Here is an 18,286-nt window from a genome sequence, read left to right as displayed (position 1 = left end):
GATGTGTGAACCGACTCCATAGAGAGTCGGTCACAATCCCCTGCTATGCAAATTGGATGCTGAGACACCTGCATCCAATTCACACTGGTGTGAACCCAGCCTAATCCTGGATCATCAAAAGCTCTTAACTCAACCTGGATCCACCTACATTCTCTCTGTAGGCGTAATCTGTCCATGTATCATCCCCTCTTGCTTTTGGTAACTTTCAGATCTCCCTTAGTGCTCAATTACAATGTGGTGTGCTAAAGGAGACATAAGGTTCAACAAACCTACAGTATCTCACAAAGGTGAGTACACCCCTCACATTTTTGTAAATATTTTATTATATCTTTTTATGTGACAACACTGAAGAAATGACACTTTGTTACAATGTAAAATAGTGAGTGTACAACTTGTATAACAGTGTAAATTTGCTGTCCCCTCAAAATAACTCAACACACAGCCTTTAATGTCTAAACCGCTGGCAACAAAAGTGAGTACACCCCTAAGTGAAAATTTTCAAATTGGGGCCAATTAGCCATTTTCCCTCCCTGATTTCATGTGACTTGTTAGCGTTACAAGGTCTCAGGTGTGAATGGGGAGCAGGTGTGTTACATTTGGTGTTATCGCTCTCACTCTCTCATACTGGTCACTGAAAGTTCAACATGGCACCTCATGGCAAAGAACTCTCTGAGGATCTGAAAAAAAGATTTGTTGCGGTACATAAAGATGGCGTAGGCTATAAGAAGATTGGTCTGCATGGCTGTCGTCCCAGAAGGAAGCCTCTTCTAAAGATGATGCACAAGAAAGCCTGCATACAGCTGAAGACAAGCAGACTAAGGATATGGATTACTGGAACCACGTCCTGTGGTCTGATGAGACCAAGATAAACTTTTTTGGTTCAGATGGTATCAAGTGTGTGTGGCAGGAGGCAGGAACCAGGTGAGGAGTACAGACAAGTGTGTCTTGCCTACAGTCAAGCATGGTAGTGGGAGTGTCATGATCTGGGGCTGCATGAGTGCTACTAGCAGTGGGGGGCTACAGTTCATTGTGGGAACCATGAATGCCAACATGTACTGTAACATACTGAAGCAGAGCATGATCCCCTCCCTTTGGAGACTGGGCTGCAGGGCAGTATTCCAACAGGATAACGACCCCAAACACACCTCCAAGATGACTACTCCCTTGCTAAAGAAGCTGAGGGTAAAGGTGATGGACTGGCCAAGCATGTCTCCAGACCTAAACCCTATTGAGCATCTGTGGGGCATCCTCAAATGGATGGTGGAGGAGCGCAAGGTCTCTAACATCCACCAGCTCCATGATGTCGTCGTGAAGGAGTGGGAGAGGACTCCAGTGGCAACCTGTGAAGCTCTGGGGGGTTAAGGCAGTGCTGGAAAATAATGGTGGCCACACAAAATATTGACACTTTGGGCCCAATTTGGTCATTTTCACTTAGGGGTGTACTCACTTTTGTTGCCAGCGGTTTAGACATTAATGGCTGTGTGTTGAGTTATTTTAAGGGGACAGCAAATTTACACTGTTATACAAGCTGTACACTCACTACATTGTAGCAAAGTGTCATTTCTTCAGTGTTGTCACATGAAAAGACATAATCAAATATTTACAAAAATGTGAGGGGTGTACTCACTTTTGTGAGATACTGTAAGTCATGAAAGTAGCCTGAAATTCTTTTTTTTTTCGTCTTTTCCACATATAATTTATTGCATTTGCATATTAGCAAGTAAATTACTCTGTGTCCCACAGTTAGCAAAGGGTCTACTTCTCACTGTGTATTCAAGGGACGTAGCTATAGTTTTTACAGTTTAAATATATAATGCAGTATGAACATTTCTGGCATAGAATCATCCCTTGATATTTGCAATACACCACTTTTTTATGACTATAATATTCACTTATTGTAACACTAACCTGTCTGTAAAGGATCTTGCTTTATTGTACACAATTTGTGGACTTTCAGTAGTAAATTTAGTTAGCATTTACATTTTTAAAACATTTGCACGAGCATTGTATGTTTGTTTCAGTACATCACAACTAATCTCTCCTTGCTATCCTCCCTCCTTTTCATGTTCCTTAAGCTGGTCATAGATGAACAGATTCCTACATCCACACAAACAAAGTGGATAAAGAAATCCTCCCCGCTAGGACTTTGTATTCTGACAGCGGGACTCCTCTGTCAAAATATACTGATCAGCGGCTGCAGCTGACTGATTGAGAAAAAGTTTCCAGAAGCCTGTTTGGCAAAAGTTGATCTAACAATCAGCTTCTGTTTAATAGGCACAACCACACATGGATCGAAAATTGGAACAGTCCCTGCTGAACTGGCTAAGTTTCGATCCATCTTTGGCCAGCTTTAGTATTTTTTTTCTCTTTGTATTTAGCTCCTTTATAATACTCCATCCTTGTATCTCAATATTTTTCATCTATTTATCTATGTTATTTTGCCTCTCTTTCAAAATCCTCCTCTTGACCGAAATTTTTGTAGATATATTGCCCAAAGGGCATGCTCATCAGAAAGGGTCTTAGAGAGTCCACTACTTACCTCTAGAATAGTGTGCTAATTTCTTATTATGTAATGAAGTATATCATTTCCCCTGTTCACCTTTACAAAATTGTAAACATCAGCATGATATCGGTGATTCAATCGTAATTAAGAGTCTGTCTAATTGTGTATAGACAGAATATGCCAAGAGGAAAATTGCAGCTGAACACCTGTTATTCTCTGTTAATGGAGCAATTGGAGGCAAACGTCATGTCATTACATACACTAAATATATATTTGCATCTTAGATGAAATCTAGATCTTCCAGGGGTCAGGAAACTTGAATGTATGTGTACATTTAGCCGTGTTGTTGCTGATATTGTATTTCTGTTCATACATACAATTCTTTTGTTTCTTTCAGTGCTATAAACTGAGCTGCTTGGAGATTGCAGGTCCCCCTGGTGTAGATGGACAGAGAGGACAAAAGGTAACCTATATACATTTACAACTGATTCTCTTTTCTTTAGTTCTCTGCAGAGTTTGCAGTGCAAACTATTCGTGTTACATATACAAAAATGTCAGATATTAGATCCCCTTAAAGTTTTAAAATAAACACCTTCAGGTGTATAACTCCAGTGCTGCTGATTCCTTTAGAAGTCTGCTTCCACCAAAGTAGCAGCAAAATAGGACATTTGTGGGTCAGGGTCTATGGCAGCAGGCTTAGAGGAGGTACCACCAAGTCTCAGAATGTACATTTTGTGATAAATTCTTCCTTTTTCGCTCCCCTCATCCGTCCACCTCTGGACATTTGAGGCTAAATGCAGGAAGAGACATATAGAGGAAAGAGGATGCAGGGTATGTTGATAGAAGTCAGAAGACTCTTTGTAGTTCAGGAGACCTGAAACCATCTTTCTTTGTTGCCACCCTACACATTTAAATGTAGTTAGGAATATATACCATGCTGCTTCCAATAGCACTCTCTAGCAGTAGTTTTAGATAAAATAATCACAGGATGCAATGGGTAGAAAATTGTACTAAGAAGCATTACCATTCCTTTGTATGTATGGTAGCATGGTGACTAGGGCTGTGACAATGAATCCCTGTCTCTAGAAGACTGCCCATTTATTCCCATAGTAGCACCAGCCTTATTTTCTTCTACCTTGTTACCTTTGTAAGGTGTTACCTATGTTACTTTAATAGAAACAGCATTAAGTCAAATTAATAGAGATATGTCGAACACCCCCTGGTTCGGTTCGCACCAGAACTCTCGAACATTGCAAAAGTTTGGCCCGAACCGTGAACCTCATTGAAGTCTATGGGACCCAAATTTAAAAAAATGAAAAGTCCCCATTTTGAAGGCATAAATGCAAGTTATTGGTCATAATAAGGGTATGAGGGCCCGGATACTACCCTGGGGGAAATGTACCAATGCAAAAAAAACTTTTTAAAAAGATTGCTTTTAAAGGAGCAGTGATTTTTATGATGCTTAAAGTGAAAGAATAAAAATGAAAAATTCCTTTAAATATAGTGCCTGGGGATCCCCTTAATCTGCCTGTAAAGTGGCGAATCTGTACTATGTATAGAACTGAAATTTATAAAGAAACAAAATAAAATTAAAATTTCCAGCAATGCAATACCATTTCCGGCAATACAAAAAAGGAAAACAAAAATGGTGTGGGGTCCCCCCCACAATCCATACCAGGCCCTTTGAGTCTGCTATGGATTTTAAGGGGAACCCCACGTCAAAGTTTTTAAAAAAACGGCGTGGGTTTCCCCCCCCAAAATCTATACCAGACCCTTATCTGAGCATGCAGTTCAGCAGTCCTGAACCATACCAGGCCACCCCTAGGCCGTTTTTTTTTTAAATTTTTGCTATTGCTGGCGATGTTTTTTTTTTCATTCAGTTGACAGCTGATGGCGCATCCATTGTTAAGGACGCAGTAACCAGCTTCCCGACCTGCTCCTTAACGACCAGCTATTCACTATGCCCTGATTGGCATTGTGGGGCACTCGGCAGACGAACATCCCACCAAGCGCCCCGCAAATTCCGGTGTTCGCCGAACAGGCGATGTTTAGGCCGAACTTTTGCTCGGCTCAAATTGTTCTCCCAACTCTACAAATTAATATAATAGGTCAGCAAAGATTTTCAAGACTGGACTTAAAGATCAAACTCATAGAAAGGTAATTTTTTTTCTTTGAGTATATACCTTACAGAGACATCTGCAGAAGAACATGAAGCATTAAAGCATCCTTTGATCACATTTCTGAATACCTGCTTACTTCCACACCTGATCTTTTCTCTTATATTTTTTAGGGTGCCAAAGGAAATGCTGGTGAACCTGGAGCCGTTGGACCAAAAGGACGGCAGGTCAGTAACCAATTTATGTACTAGAAAGCATGTAATCTACCTGACCTAATATTTGACTGTGCTCATGTCTTGATCTCTTCTCTTTTAGGGAGACCCTGGAATTGAAGGACCAATTGGATATCCCGGGCCCAAGGTTTGAAGTTCAAAAGAACTACATTTATCACCAATCTGTACTGTTCTCATTATAAATGATTTTATATAACCACAGTTCCTTCTCTTTTAGGGTGTTTCAGGGTTGAAAGGTGAAAAGGTAAAAATGAACTCCTTCATCAGTCATGCTTGATATGGTAAGTGTGGTTGGTCACCTGTAACTGTCTTTGCCTTGTGTTTCACAGGGAGATTTTGGAACAGATGGAAGAAAGGTAGGTAGTTTGGTGGATGGGTGTAATTAAAGGGTTCAGAGGTTGAAGTTTGTGCTTTATTAACTGTTTTCTCCTTATGACACAGGGATCAGCTGGGCTGGCTGGAAGAAATGGTACAGATGGACAGAAGGTAGGCGCAAATCTCTACCTTCACTATACTAAGACTATATATACTGAATTTACAAATGTATTCATATTAACATAAAAAGAAGAAGATAGTTGCTAAATTATTTAGACAGATATTGTATAGAATCGGGCATTATTTAGCCCCCACAACAATGTACAAGCTAAAATTATTCTGAAGGTAATAAATAACCGTGTGTTTTTACTGCTTGAAATGCAGTTTTATTATACAGATTTTCAGTGTATGTTAAATAAAGGGTAAAAGAGTTTCCATTTCAACAATAAATGAATGTCACTGACGGCCAATTTCAATATTTTTTTTTTATAGGGTAAAGCGGGTCGAATTGGTTCTCCTGGCTGTAAGGGAGATCCTGGAGATAAGGTAAGCTTTCAGGATCATATATACCATAAGGTGTAAAACTTTAAAATCAAATAGTGTACCGACTTAATTGTCGTATTTTTGTATTAACTGGTGCAAAAATAAAGCATGGGGAGTCTGTAAAATAAAATAAAAAAACATTGTATGCAGGAGCCCAGATTAGCATGACGTCTGAATACAACCCTGACGAAGTTAACAGGAACCTACCTCTGAAAGTGGTTATGTACTGCTTTGATCTAAAGAAAGAAGCAATGACCATTACATCTGATAGATTTACAATCTGAGTTTTCATAAGCTAAGCGAACTTCCCTAACAGGCAGCCATGCATAGTAAGTACCTTGGCCTCTCATATCCATATAGTTCCTGTTTCGCAATTATGAATACCCATCCCCTGCCTACTCCTGTGCCTCACTGTTGGTGAATGATGCTGTCCATTATGAGAATGAAGTAACAGTAACATGTGGAAGAAGATTGGGTCCATTAGACTTCATTAACTGAAGGCACTATTTGCATATTACATCATTCTGGTGCTCCTTTCCCTTTAATAAACTATACAGGATATCTGTGCATGACCACTCCAAGGGGCATTCTGCACATTAACAATGTTCACCCTGAGTTTGCCATGGTTGCATGGAAGCAATATATTTATTGGGCAGTTTGAAAAAAAAATCATACATATTTGATTATTATATAAATATAGTTATAACAACTTTTTTTGGAGTTAAAATAAGCAAAACAAATTAACATAACTGCTTAGCCATAGCCATGCCAGTTTTTTTAAAGGTGCTATGTACAGAATAATTGAGTTATGCATTGCTAGTACAGGTAAAGATTTAGACAAATGACCAAGCTGCTGGTTGTGTACCTGTTGCCCTTCTGAAATAAAGTTCCCAATTGGATCTGACAAAAGAACATTGTCAGCTTACATTGGACTTGGTTGGAGAGTCAGGACAGAGCAGGAAAACTTTGCTTTGCTGTGCTTGATTAGGCTATGTTATTGGGTGACTTTGGAAGTTTGTATGTGCTCTTCTGTTGCTTATAGAAACTAATGCTATAGACCTTTTTAAACACATTCTGTACTGTGAAATTTCACATATGTATATTATTTATTCTTCAGGGCCCTAATGGCTATGCAGGAGATGCTGGAGACAGGGGAGATGATGGAGACCCTGGACCAAAGGTGTGTGGTTTCTTTATGTTTTCAGCCATAGGAGATAAGATATCATAGAACACTTCATTTACATTCAAGATGGCTTACATCTGTTTATTCACGCAACAAGGTCTTGCCTTTGCAAGATATACAGCATATATTCCCAATGATCATTTCATTAGATTTTTATAAATTCTTATGCTCATGGACCAATGCTGTTTTAGTGATCGGTTGTAAATCAAGAATTAAAGTGGTTATAACTCCTTACATATGCTGAATGAAGTGACCAGCCTAGAGATGAAACAAATCCTTCTACATAGGTTCTCCCTGATTATTTGCAGTTTACATCCATTCAAAGTACAGATTTTATACAGCTTGTCTGAGCTAACAGAAGGAAGGAGGCGAGGAAATGAAGTTACACTCACAGAGCTCAGTGAGCTGAGCTGAGAGCTGATTGGAGGGAAGGGACACCCCTCTTCACACAGCACACAGGAACAGAGCTGAGGCTGTCAATCATAGGCTGTGTGCTGGAGCTCCCTCCCCTATCAACTTTTTTCTCTCAGTGTTAGAAAAACCTGTCAGAAGTGACTCATTCTAATAGCAGAGGAACAAGGCAGCCGACAGAAATGAAACTGCTCTGGATTGAGACCAGTACGCACTATAGAGGGATATGCTTTGTTCATATTTCATGTCAGAGGTTTACAACCACTTTAAACTATCAAGTAGCTGTTACTGATGGGGCTGATCAGACTCCTAGTAACAATTTACTTAGCTGTGGACAGTCTAATCTACAACTGAATTTTTCACTGAGATTTAGGCTGCCCATGCCCTTTAAATGTTGGGTGAGCATGCAGGCATAGTTCAACCAAGCTTACAAGTTTTAGTTTAGTGGAGACTGGATAGACAGGCTGTTGTCGGTAAATCTGACCGTGTGTATGCAACATTGGACAATTGTTGTCGGACTTCCTGCCAACAAATGTTGGCTAGCGGGTTTTCAAATTTTCCGCGGACAAATGTGTGTTTTCGGATTTTCCGAGCGTGTGTACACAAGTCCGTCGGACAAAAGTCTAAAGTACAAACACGCATGCTTGGAAGCAAGGACGAGCCAAAAGCGGTCGCTTTTGTAAACTAACGTATCGTAGTGGAGAATTAACATTCGTGACGTGGCAAATTATGAAATCTCGAAATGCAGCGCACAATTCTCTTCTTATTTAATGGGATAATAATGAAGCTGCTTTGCTGGTGATACTGATGGAGTTATTGCAAACAAATTTTCAAAGGCTTTTTTTTTTTAGTGATATCAAGAATAATATTATTATGGTTTTTTTTTCATTTGGGTAAGTTACCACAACACCATTATCCCGTAGTTTTTAAGATCAAAGATACAACTATGTTGGTGTCCCTTGTTAATTTTACATTGTATTTTTTAAAATGTAACTGCCTACTCCCAAACTGTCTTTTGAAGTAAAACACATAGCCAAGTATTATTCTCCACAATTTTTTTTTTGTACATTAAAAAAATAAAACAAATAAAATTAGACATGCTATCTGCCAATAGAACTTAGCCAAAAAGTGCATTCTATGCATCCAAAAATATAGAAAATATATCAAATCATTATTCAACCAAAAAAATAATGTCAAAGCAATAACTCCAAGGCCAATAATGAATAACACGTTATCTCCTCCGATTCCGCAACATGTCTGGTTGACGAACGGCTATTCAGAAACGAACTGAAAAGTGCGAAATGAAAAGCGCGAATCAACACTCACAAACTTCTACTAACACGAAAGTAGCAGAAGAAGCCCAAAGGGTGGCGTTAAAGAGCTGAAGAACCATGTAGTACGTCTGGTACGTCACTTCATTCGTAATTGTTGGCCAACAATTGTGTGACCGTGTGTATGCAAGACAAGGTTGCGCCAACGCCCTTCGGACAAAATTCCATGGTTTTGTTGGCCAACAACAATCAATCAACAACAATCTGATCGTTTGTGAGAGGCATAAATGTCAAACATTCAGATTATACAGAGGATGATGGAAGCTCCAATGGAACCCATGATCACCATTATGGACATCTGATGCTAGATTAGGTCACATTCGGCAAATGACTGGAAAAGCTCATCAAAACATACATAGATTTCTCATCAGATAACTTTCCTATGTGTGGCAGTTTTAGATATACATATAATGCAGTTGTCTGACAAATCCAATATTTAAAATAATGTGGGCTTTTTGGTTATTATTTGTCTTACATTAGAAAAGGCATTTTTTTTTTTATTTTGAAGAGAGTAAAGGAGTATAACCCCTGTCAGTCTTTTTTGTCATCTGTGTCCCATTGGGGGATTTTCCTTCACTTCCTACCCCATAGCCAAAACAGGAAGTGGTCACCAGGGTCACCAGAACTAATGGTCCCATTGGAAGATTTGTCTTCTATTCCTATACTTTCAGTAATACAGTAAACATTACAAACAGAGAGAGTGAATCTCCCTAAGGGGGGCACAGACAGCAATAAAAACTGACAGGTGTTCTGCACCCTCTCCACTCTATCCAAAACTAAAAAAGAAGCCTTGCCTTTAGTTATACTTTGATTAATCAATAAGGCTACAGTAATGCCCCGTACACACGGTCGGACTTTGTTCGGACATTCCGACAACAAAATCCTAGGATTTATTCCGATGGATGTTGGCTCAAACTTGTCTTGCATACACACGGTCACACAAAGTTGTCGGAAAATCCGATCGTTCTAAACGCGGTGACGTAATACACGTACGTTGGGACTATAAACGGGGCAGTGGCCAATAGCTTTCATCTCTTTATTTATTCTGAGCATGCATGGCACTTTGTCCGTCGGATTTGTGTACACACGATCGGAATTTCCGACAACGGATTTTGTTGTCGGAAAATTTTATAGCAAGCTCTCAAACTTTGTGTGTCCAATCCAATGGAAAATGTGTGATGGAGCCTACACACGGTCGGAATTTCCGACAACAAGGTCCTATCACACATTTTCCGTCGGAAAATTCGACCGTGTGTACGGGGCATAAGAGTTTAATTTGGACAACAAAATCAGTCCTGCCATAAGAAAAGATCTAATTTCTCATTGGTGTGCTAATCTCAAGGCTGGGAATCCAACAAAGAAAAGCAGGGGAGCCACTAGATCAGCAAGACAACCAGAAAAAGGATTTGGCAAGGCCAACCTCCATAATTCCTCAGTACACGTTTTGTTTAAAACTTGCCTACTGAGGCTGGACAGCTGACAGGTGCTCATACCAGCCCATGAATACTTTTTTGTTATTTAGCTCCCTGGCATCTTCCAGAGTAGCCAGATTACTAGTCTAGGCCTTACATATACTCACATATACTGTATATCATGTCTACTGAAAAGTTTTTGGTGAACTACAATGGATAGGTAAAAATGTTGAAAGTTATTTTGTGTTGAGATGGCACTTTATAATTTTTAAAAACATGAGAAAAGAAAATGTGAAAAAGTGAGAAAATACCCATGGTGACCAACCTGATTCTTTGTTTCATGTTTCCAGAGATTAAATTAGTTTGGCTACCATAAGCAACAACTGCTGATTTTGTACAACTTCTTTATCTCATGTTTTTGTAAATAGCCCTCAAGTCTCAATGGCACATTTTTTTCCTAAATATAGGGGTGCTACTCAAACATTCTCCACTAGAGGGGGCCAAAAGATTTGTGACAAATTAAGCGTACCAACTTGTATTGCGTAAAAAGTCTGCCAATACATATAGGATACAATCAACTTACTGTACTTTATCTTTTCACAATTCCTGTGTTTAATTACAAAATTAAAAGTATAGTATTATTATTATTATTATACAGGATTTATATAGCGCCAACAGTTTGCGCAGTGCTTTACAACATGAGGGCAGACAGTACACTTACAATACAAATCAATACAGGAGGGATCAGAGGGCCCTGCTCGTTAGAGCTTACAATCTAGAAGGGAGGGTCAAGTGGAAACAAAAGGTAATAACTGTGGGGGATGAGCTGATGGAAAAAATTAAAATACAGTTGTTAGGTGTGGGTAGGATAGGCTTCTCTGAAGAGAAGGGTTTTCAGGGATCTTCTGAAAGCTAATAAAGTAGGAGTTAAGCGGACAGATTGGGGTAAGGAGTGTTAGGGAAGTGTTAGGGAGCTCTACTTAGTTTGCTAGTGTCTACACATACACAATGTAATGTGGAGAGTCTCTTTAGCATGTCTTAGCTCATTGTTATAACCACACACTTGACCACTTAATGGACCTCTTTTTAGATTGTTAATATTTGAGTTTTTTTTTTTCCAGGGTGATGCTGGAAGGCCTGGACGTAATGGACCACCAGGGCCATTCGGAGAGAAAGGAGATAAGGTAACCTATCATGGAAACATTTTCACACTTTCTGTGTCACTTACTACCTGAACTTTCTCTATGGAACTTTTGGAATATGCTTATCATAGAAAGCCCTTCTGTCACCATCAGATTGTTGACTTTGTACTAGACATGTGCACACTGAAATATTTCGTTTCGGAATTTCGTTTTTGTCCGAAAAATAAATTTATTTAGTTACTCCCAAAATTTGTTTTTATTTATTTCGTTTTTCGTCAAAAATTGCATTCGTCCGAAAATCCAAATTAAGGTCGAATCTGTCATTGAAGGCTTATGGTGTCTGTCGAATGTTCAAAGAAGATATGACGGAGCAGCTAAACTGTACGACGCCGTATAGTTTACCTGCTCCGTCGAATCTTCTTAGAACTTTCAACAGACACCATAAGCCAAAGTACGTGTGTACTTAGTTCTAGCTATTTTACTACTCCTCCTCTTTGGTTACAATCAGCCAATAACATTCATCATCATCATTATTTTTATTTATCTTTTCTCCCCTACGTCGAATCTTTTTTCTCTATGTCGAATCTTTTCTCTCTATGTAGAATAATCTTGGACTAATAGAGTTAAGGTTAGGCACATTCGACCACAGGTTTGATGGACACAGATTGTTATTGTCATCATCATGTCGAATCTCCTATCTATATCGAACTGTTGTAGCAACGAAAATGAAAATAAAGCATTTGTTTATGTCGGATTTTTCGTTTTTCGGATTCTGCACTTTCGTTATCGTTTGTTAAAACGATAACGGAAATACCTGAAATTCGGACGAAAACAAATGCACATGTCTACTTTGTACTGCCAGTGAGTGGTAAGGATAGGCTGTAATTTCTGGCAACCAATTGCAATCGCTATGTGATCTGCTGCAGTAAACTGATTTTGAGTTTGCCTGCTATTTTTTGTATGTCTCAGAATGGAGGGGGCCCAAGAAAATGTTTGCCCGGGCCCAAGAAAATGTTTGCCCGGGCCCAAGAAAATGTTTGTCCAGGGCCCAATCAATATTAAAGACGGCCCTGAGAACGTTGCATGACCGCGCAATCGCCAGTTAAAGTAGTGCAATGCCAAATAGCAAAAGATGACCTGGTCATGAAGGGGGTAAAATCTTCCGGAGCTGAAGTGGTTAACAAACTATACCTTTCAATATCCACACACATTGTTGTTTATTACCTCTCTACAAGGTTGGAGGAGCTGAGACCATAACCAGCAGGCCTGTAGCCTGACATAAGACATGTTCAGAATTTCCCAACACATTTATATGACATTCTGAGGAGTTTAAAGAGGAACTTCAGTCCACCGATACACTGATCCTGTCCCTCTGCACCATCTTTGAACATTTGGCATGCACCCGTTAGTGAAGCTGCCTCCTAGGATGTGTTGCGTAGATAACACATCCTAGGAGGCAGCAGAGCCTAACGTCATTCTAGCTTAGACGACAAAGAAGGAAGTGCTGCATTGCAACACAAAAAAGTCAGAATGCATTTAATAAATAAGGTAACAAGCCCCATATATTATAAGGGTTGGGGGAGCCAGAAGGAAGAAAGTTATTTTAATGGCTGAAGATCCGCTTTCATGTTACCATATCCAATCAGTCATGGAGGCACCATCAAATGATTTTTTTAGGAACAGAACTATAGTTTTTTTTATTATTGCAGTGTTATATGCATATTTTACGTGCATAATGATCTTATTTATGGTCTTCAAAAACATAAAGCATTTACTGCTGTAACACAAGTCTCTTTATATCTTTCAGGGTCTGCCTGGAAATTCTGGGGCTCCTGGAGGTCCAGGTATAAAAGGGAATAAAGGAGGACCTGGGACAGCAGGACCAAAAGGAGAGCCAGTAAGACATTATCTTCTGTTATTGCTGCTTATTGTTCATCGCCCACTGTTTGTACTATGTTGTCTATGTGGTTCACTTTCACACTTGCAGTATATTGTGGCTCCCTAGTCAAGATATTTTGCTGCATTAGGCTTTTACTCATTCCATATCTTTTTCTAGGGTCGCAGAGGAGATCCTGGTACCAAAGGGGGTGCAGGCACTGATGGACCCAAAGGAGAGAAGGTGAATAAAATAGTTACATTAAAATGTGTTTCAGCAATAAATTATTAAAATTACCATGGTGGATGTGATGTCATAATGTATTTTGGTTTCAGGGAGATCCTGGTCCAGAGGGTCCACGAGGACTTGGTGGAGAAGTTGGCCTAAAAGGAGCAAAGGTAGATACTACATTTTGCCAACTAGCTTAGTAACTGGCTCCATAATAAATCTGTTGGCTTGACCGCTGTGAAATCATCTACAATATTATATAATCCTTACCTGTATCCTTGTAATATTAGCCTTCTTTAAGGAGAAGTATGGCCAAAGCTTTTCTGGTCATACTTCTCTTCTGGGCTATTGAAGTGCACTTGCCTTTGAACTTCTGTGACCCAGCATCAGCCGACAACGAGCTAAAATCTGCTGTCAGCTGACAACACAGAGCCGCTCCAGGCTCTGGAAGGATTCCAGCAATAATGTTGATCCACCCAGATATCTGATTGGCAGCTGAGAGCCTGAGCCAGCCGCTCTCATCCCCTCAACAGTCCAGCTCTCCAGTGAGCGCTGAAGTGGCAAGGCAGAGAACGGTGACTGACAGGACACATATATATGTGTTGAAGTGTGTTGCCATGCATTGTTAATAGCACCCCAGCGCACATAAACAGTGCCGTACTGTGCACCACACAAATGCAAACACACTTCACAAATAGAGCATGTGCATCCACAGCTTATTCAGAATGTGTGTGTTAAATTGCACTGTGAATAGACGTGTTTCCTGTGCTGTGATTGGATCCTAATAGTGCATGAATACTCTACATTCACAAATGCCTCCAGGTGTAGCCTAGGAGTAATAAATGGAAATATATTAATGGTGTGTATAAAATCCACAGCTATGCTTGTACTGGAGGTAGTGGTGATTAAACTGTATACTAATCCAATTCTGTCCTTAAAGGGTGATCGTGGAGCTCCAGGACCAAGGGGAGCGCAGGGAACAGTTGGAGTGCCTGGCAAAAATGTAAGTATGCTTGTTATGTTTTACCCTGTCCTTGTTTAAAGTGTACATGCGCCCTAACCTTGTAAAACAATCCATTCACTTTAACATAGAAATGAAAGGCAAAACATATATATATATATATTTATTTATGGTCGTGGCCCTAAGACCGAGACAAATGTGGATCACATAAACACGCTCACAACATAAATAGACCTGAGGTGTGGCTTTTGGTCGTCTGGTAGGTATGGCAAGAAAAGGGGCCATACCCAAGATAAGTAATGGATGATTGTGGAGGAGAATTTGCTGAGAAGTGCTGTAAAAAGGGGAATGGGAGGGAGGGTATCGTTCACTGAAACTGACAAAGAGGAAGGGGAAGTGGTCAGCTTAAATACCCTCCGGGCTCCTCCCATAAATTCAGGCCAGCACACTGGCCTTCTAACTTATGGTCTTGGCCCTAAGACCGAGACAAATGTGGATCACATAAACACGCGACAAGACTCACAACATAAATAGACCTGAGGTGTGGCTTTTGGTCGTCTGGTAGGTATGGCAAGAAAAGGGGCCAAAAATAACCAGGTAGGGAAGTATCTTTATTGCCTCTAACCTCATTGAGTGAGCTTGGAGAAAGGGCCATCTTGAGGGAACATATATATATCTGGTAAAGCAGGCAGACTTTCACCTGCCTAGCTTCTTGGTCACATGGTCTGGTACTCCATGCTGAGATGTGGCTGAGGCTGCGCCGATCCAAAGGAATATCCAGAATACCGCCCAGGGTCTAGGCCTAAGTTGACCAGTAGGACCCAAACATGTTTAATAAACGGATTTCCACTCAGGGGGTTGACCTGAAAAGGCAGTAACGGGCTGGAGACTGGCTGGCTGGGTGAAAGAGCAGACGGTCAAAAGATCGTTGTTGGGCACCAGGCGTTGCTGGTTCGAAAGAAGTTTATATCCACTCCGGGTCCGGTTTGTTGCGATTTCCGAAAGATAAAAGGACATAGTGGCTTGGATACCGGCCAGGTACAGCCTGATAGGGGTATGAGGGAGAGCCAGCTGTGTGTGGCAATAAGATATAAAGGCTAGGACATGAGTGACGTCATCTACTGTGGTTCCGGGACAAGTGGCAAGGAACCTACGGTAGGTGTTCCAGGCCGTAGGATAAGCCTTTAGTGTGTTGCTAGACAGTGAGTGGTAGATGAGCCGGGTTGCATTGGCAATGTGTGGCATCAATCCATTGTTAGTTGAGACCAAGGTGGGATAGGAGTGGATGATGGGTCGGCTCCGGGTTCCTCCTGGAAGAAAGACAAAATTGGAGCGGGACAGTGCATCGGCTGCGGTATTGCACTTGCCAGGGATATGCTTACAGTAACTGTTAAATTTGGTGATGTAGTGACAATTGCAGCAGACTGCGCAGGAAGGACATGACGGGGAGCGACTTGGATCTACCCTTATTAATGATGTCAGCTGTAACCTGGTTGTCTGTGGTGAAGAGCTCTGTCTGATCTGTCCACGTGTGGCCCCAGACTTGGGCTGCTGCCACGATGGGGTACAGCTCGAACAATGACGAAGATCGAGGGAAGCCAGGAATCAGGCAGATTTCCGGGGGCCAAGGTCTGGCAAACCAGTGATGGCCAAAAATTGCAGCAAAGCCAATGGAGGCTGCAGCATCTGTGACTACCTGGCGCGACTGAGCTGATACTGAGGGAAAAACATTGATATGTCGTTGAAGTTGAAGAGGAACTCGTCCCACATAGCCAAGTCTGCTATTGCTGCTGGGTCTAGTCTGAGGACTTGGTCGGGTCCTGCACTCGGGCAAGAAAGACTAAGAGCCTTGAGATGAACGACCGCCCCTGAGGAATTGTTCTCATAGCGAAATTGAGCATCTCTATCAAGGACTGCAGCTGTCTTTTAGTACATTCCTGTGACTGGGTAAACTCCTGAATGACCAACCTAACACAAGCTAATTTGTCAGAAGGCAGGCTAGGCTGCATGGCGTGCGTATCCAGGACGATGCCTGAGAAACTTATGAAATGTGTTGGGCCTTCCACTATGTGTTCATTGAGATTGTTGAAGACCTCTCTTAGCTTGTCTAGATCTACCGGGGTATGTCTAGGTGTTCGATAAGCAGAAAATCGTCCGGATAATGGATAACCCTGTGACATTGGGCCTGGTGTGACAGGTTTAAGTGAGGGATTGGGCAAAACCGTCAGCTTTGTGGGCGAAGTGGCGACAAAAGAGTTCCGTGTCTGTGAGGCTCCAGTCAGAGCTTATCTGGAACTGGGCAAGTCTCGCTGCTGCTTTGGCTGAAAAACGACCGATGGTCGTAGACGGCAAAACCTCCATATTTGTAAGCAAGATCTGTCATTGCATGAAGGTATAAGTCCCGCTCCTCCCTACTGCTGAGGGTGGCTGAACAAAGTACATCTCTGAACATCCCGAAGGCCAGGGTGAACTCAGTGGCTGACAGCTTACGACTGAGGCTGAGGTCTCTCGACTTGACAACCACTGAGACATCCCCCCCAGGCGTATGATTTGTTGTCAGCCAAGTCATGGACTGAGATGAGCAGGGATGCCAATTGACGTCTTTGCCCTCCAATATATCTTCCCTGATGCTGGTCGGGACAAGATGAATGGGGAGGACGATAGGTGCAGAGCCTGGTGTACCTGCAGAAGGAGAAGCTGTCATCGGGACCATGACCAGGTCCGGGAGGGCCATGGATGGGCGAACTTTCAAAGGTGTGACTCTGGTCTGGACGTCCGAACTGTTGCGGCTAAGGGGGAGACCAAAGAGTGCATGGATTGTAGGGATGCCTGTTGGGCCCAGCTGCAGCTGGAGGCGGGAAGAGGAGCCTGAAAAGCTTTGCCTTCCTGGCCGTTAGCAGGAAAGGGAATATCCCTGCGACTCAGCTATGAGTTTGGGGATGTTCCGTCCCCTGAGGGACTGCAGGCAGCCGCGCTCTGAGCCGTTTGGGGGGGGGGGGGGGTAACAGAGGGGCGGGTGTGAAGTCCTCGCTGCCAGAAGACAAAAAGGGGGCTGGGTGCTCATATTTAAGAGGAGTCATAGCCATAGGATAGAGAGCGGAGTGGTAAAGAGAAAACTCAGAGAGGAGGAAAAAGGAAGAGGTACAGAAAAAGGAATGATAGGCATAGACAGGAGCTGACAGAGTTCTGTTGTGCAGAACTTATGTTGAGTGGAAATTTAGAAAACTCAGAAGAGTGCGTGGCGACCGAGGTGGGCCAGGAGGTGACTGGCCAGATAACCGATAGCTCGGGTGCCTGTCTGTGGCAAGCACAAACCTGAAGACCAATACCCCAGGGCGTACTGGGGCGAGAAGTAGAAGTCTGGTACGGCCTACGTAGGAATGTTGCGGTCTGTAGGGGGTGACGTGTGCTCGGCCTGCTAACACTTGCACTGCCAGCAAGTCTACTGTTAAGCGACCTTGTCTGCGAGGTGAAGGGTCGCCCTTCGAAAACAGAGTGTCATGTATAGACATATGTGACAGAACTAACGCCTGGAGATCACGTCCAATGATGTATGTGAAGTAACGGTATAGTGAAAGGGTGCTGCAGAATGATGCGATAGAAAAGCCCATGAACTAGGCCCTGACTGACGCTCTAGTAGCGAGGTCCTGGTTATGATTGAAACTCGGTCGACCGGGAACACCTGCAGTAGGGGTGACATGAGTGCAACAAGATTTCTTTACTTTTTTTTTTTTCTTTTTTTTATGTGTCCCCCTTGTATGCGACTGGCCCTGGTGAAGATGCAAACATAGCGTTTTTTTTTTTGTTTTTTTGTTTTTTTGTTTTTTTGTTTTTTTTTACCTGGGAAATAACGTCTAACCTGGTACAGGATGGAACCTGAACTCGACTGACCTGAGGGAGAAAAGATAGACGAAAACAATGAGTGGCTCGTATGAATGCCACTGGAGACGAGTGACCGATTAAGTGCCACTAAAAAATGAAGTGGGCTGTATGAGCACCACTGAGTGTGCTTGCAGGGATTGCAAGGAGTA

General features: G+C 41.9%; 1 protein-coding gene across 2 annotated transcripts in view; it reads left to right on the top strand.

The window, feature by feature from the left end:
- Window positions 1-18,286, top strand: part of COL6A2 (collagen type VI alpha 2 chain) — a 75,056-nt gene that overhangs the window by 15,126 nt on the left and 41,644 nt on the right. For both annotated transcript variants that reach the window (XM_073633711.1, XM_073633712.1), the window contains exons 5-17: window positions 2,901-2,966; window positions 4,794-4,847; window positions 4,936-4,980; window positions 5,071-5,097; window positions 5,183-5,209; window positions 5,295-5,339; window positions 5,661-5,714; window positions 6,829-6,891; window positions 11,170-11,232; window positions 12,998-13,087; window positions 13,247-13,309; window positions 13,402-13,464; window positions 14,235-14,297. In XM_073633711.1, the coding sequence (XP_073489812.1) occupies window positions 2,901-2,966; window positions 4,794-4,847; window positions 4,936-4,980; window positions 5,071-5,097; window positions 5,183-5,209; window positions 5,295-5,339; window positions 5,661-5,714; window positions 6,829-6,891; window positions 11,170-11,232; window positions 12,998-13,087; window positions 13,247-13,309; window positions 13,402-13,464; window positions 14,235-14,297 (723 nt within the window). The remainder of the gene's footprint in view (window positions 1-2,900; window positions 2,967-4,793; window positions 4,848-4,935; window positions 4,981-5,070; window positions 5,098-5,182; window positions 5,210-5,294; window positions 5,340-5,660; window positions 5,715-6,828; window positions 6,892-11,169; window positions 11,233-12,997; window positions 13,088-13,246; window positions 13,310-13,401; window positions 13,465-14,234; window positions 14,298-18,286) is intronic.

The sequence above is a fragment of the Aquarana catesbeiana genome, linkage group LG06, assembly GCF_042186555.1.
Source record: "Aquarana catesbeiana isolate 2022-GZ linkage group LG06, ASM4218655v1, whole genome shotgun sequence".
NCBI lineage: Eukaryota > Metazoa > Chordata > Amphibia > Anura > Ranidae > Aquarana > Aquarana catesbeiana.
Note: the sequence above shows the minus strand (reverse complement) of the source record. Positions and strands in the feature narration are given on the sequence as shown.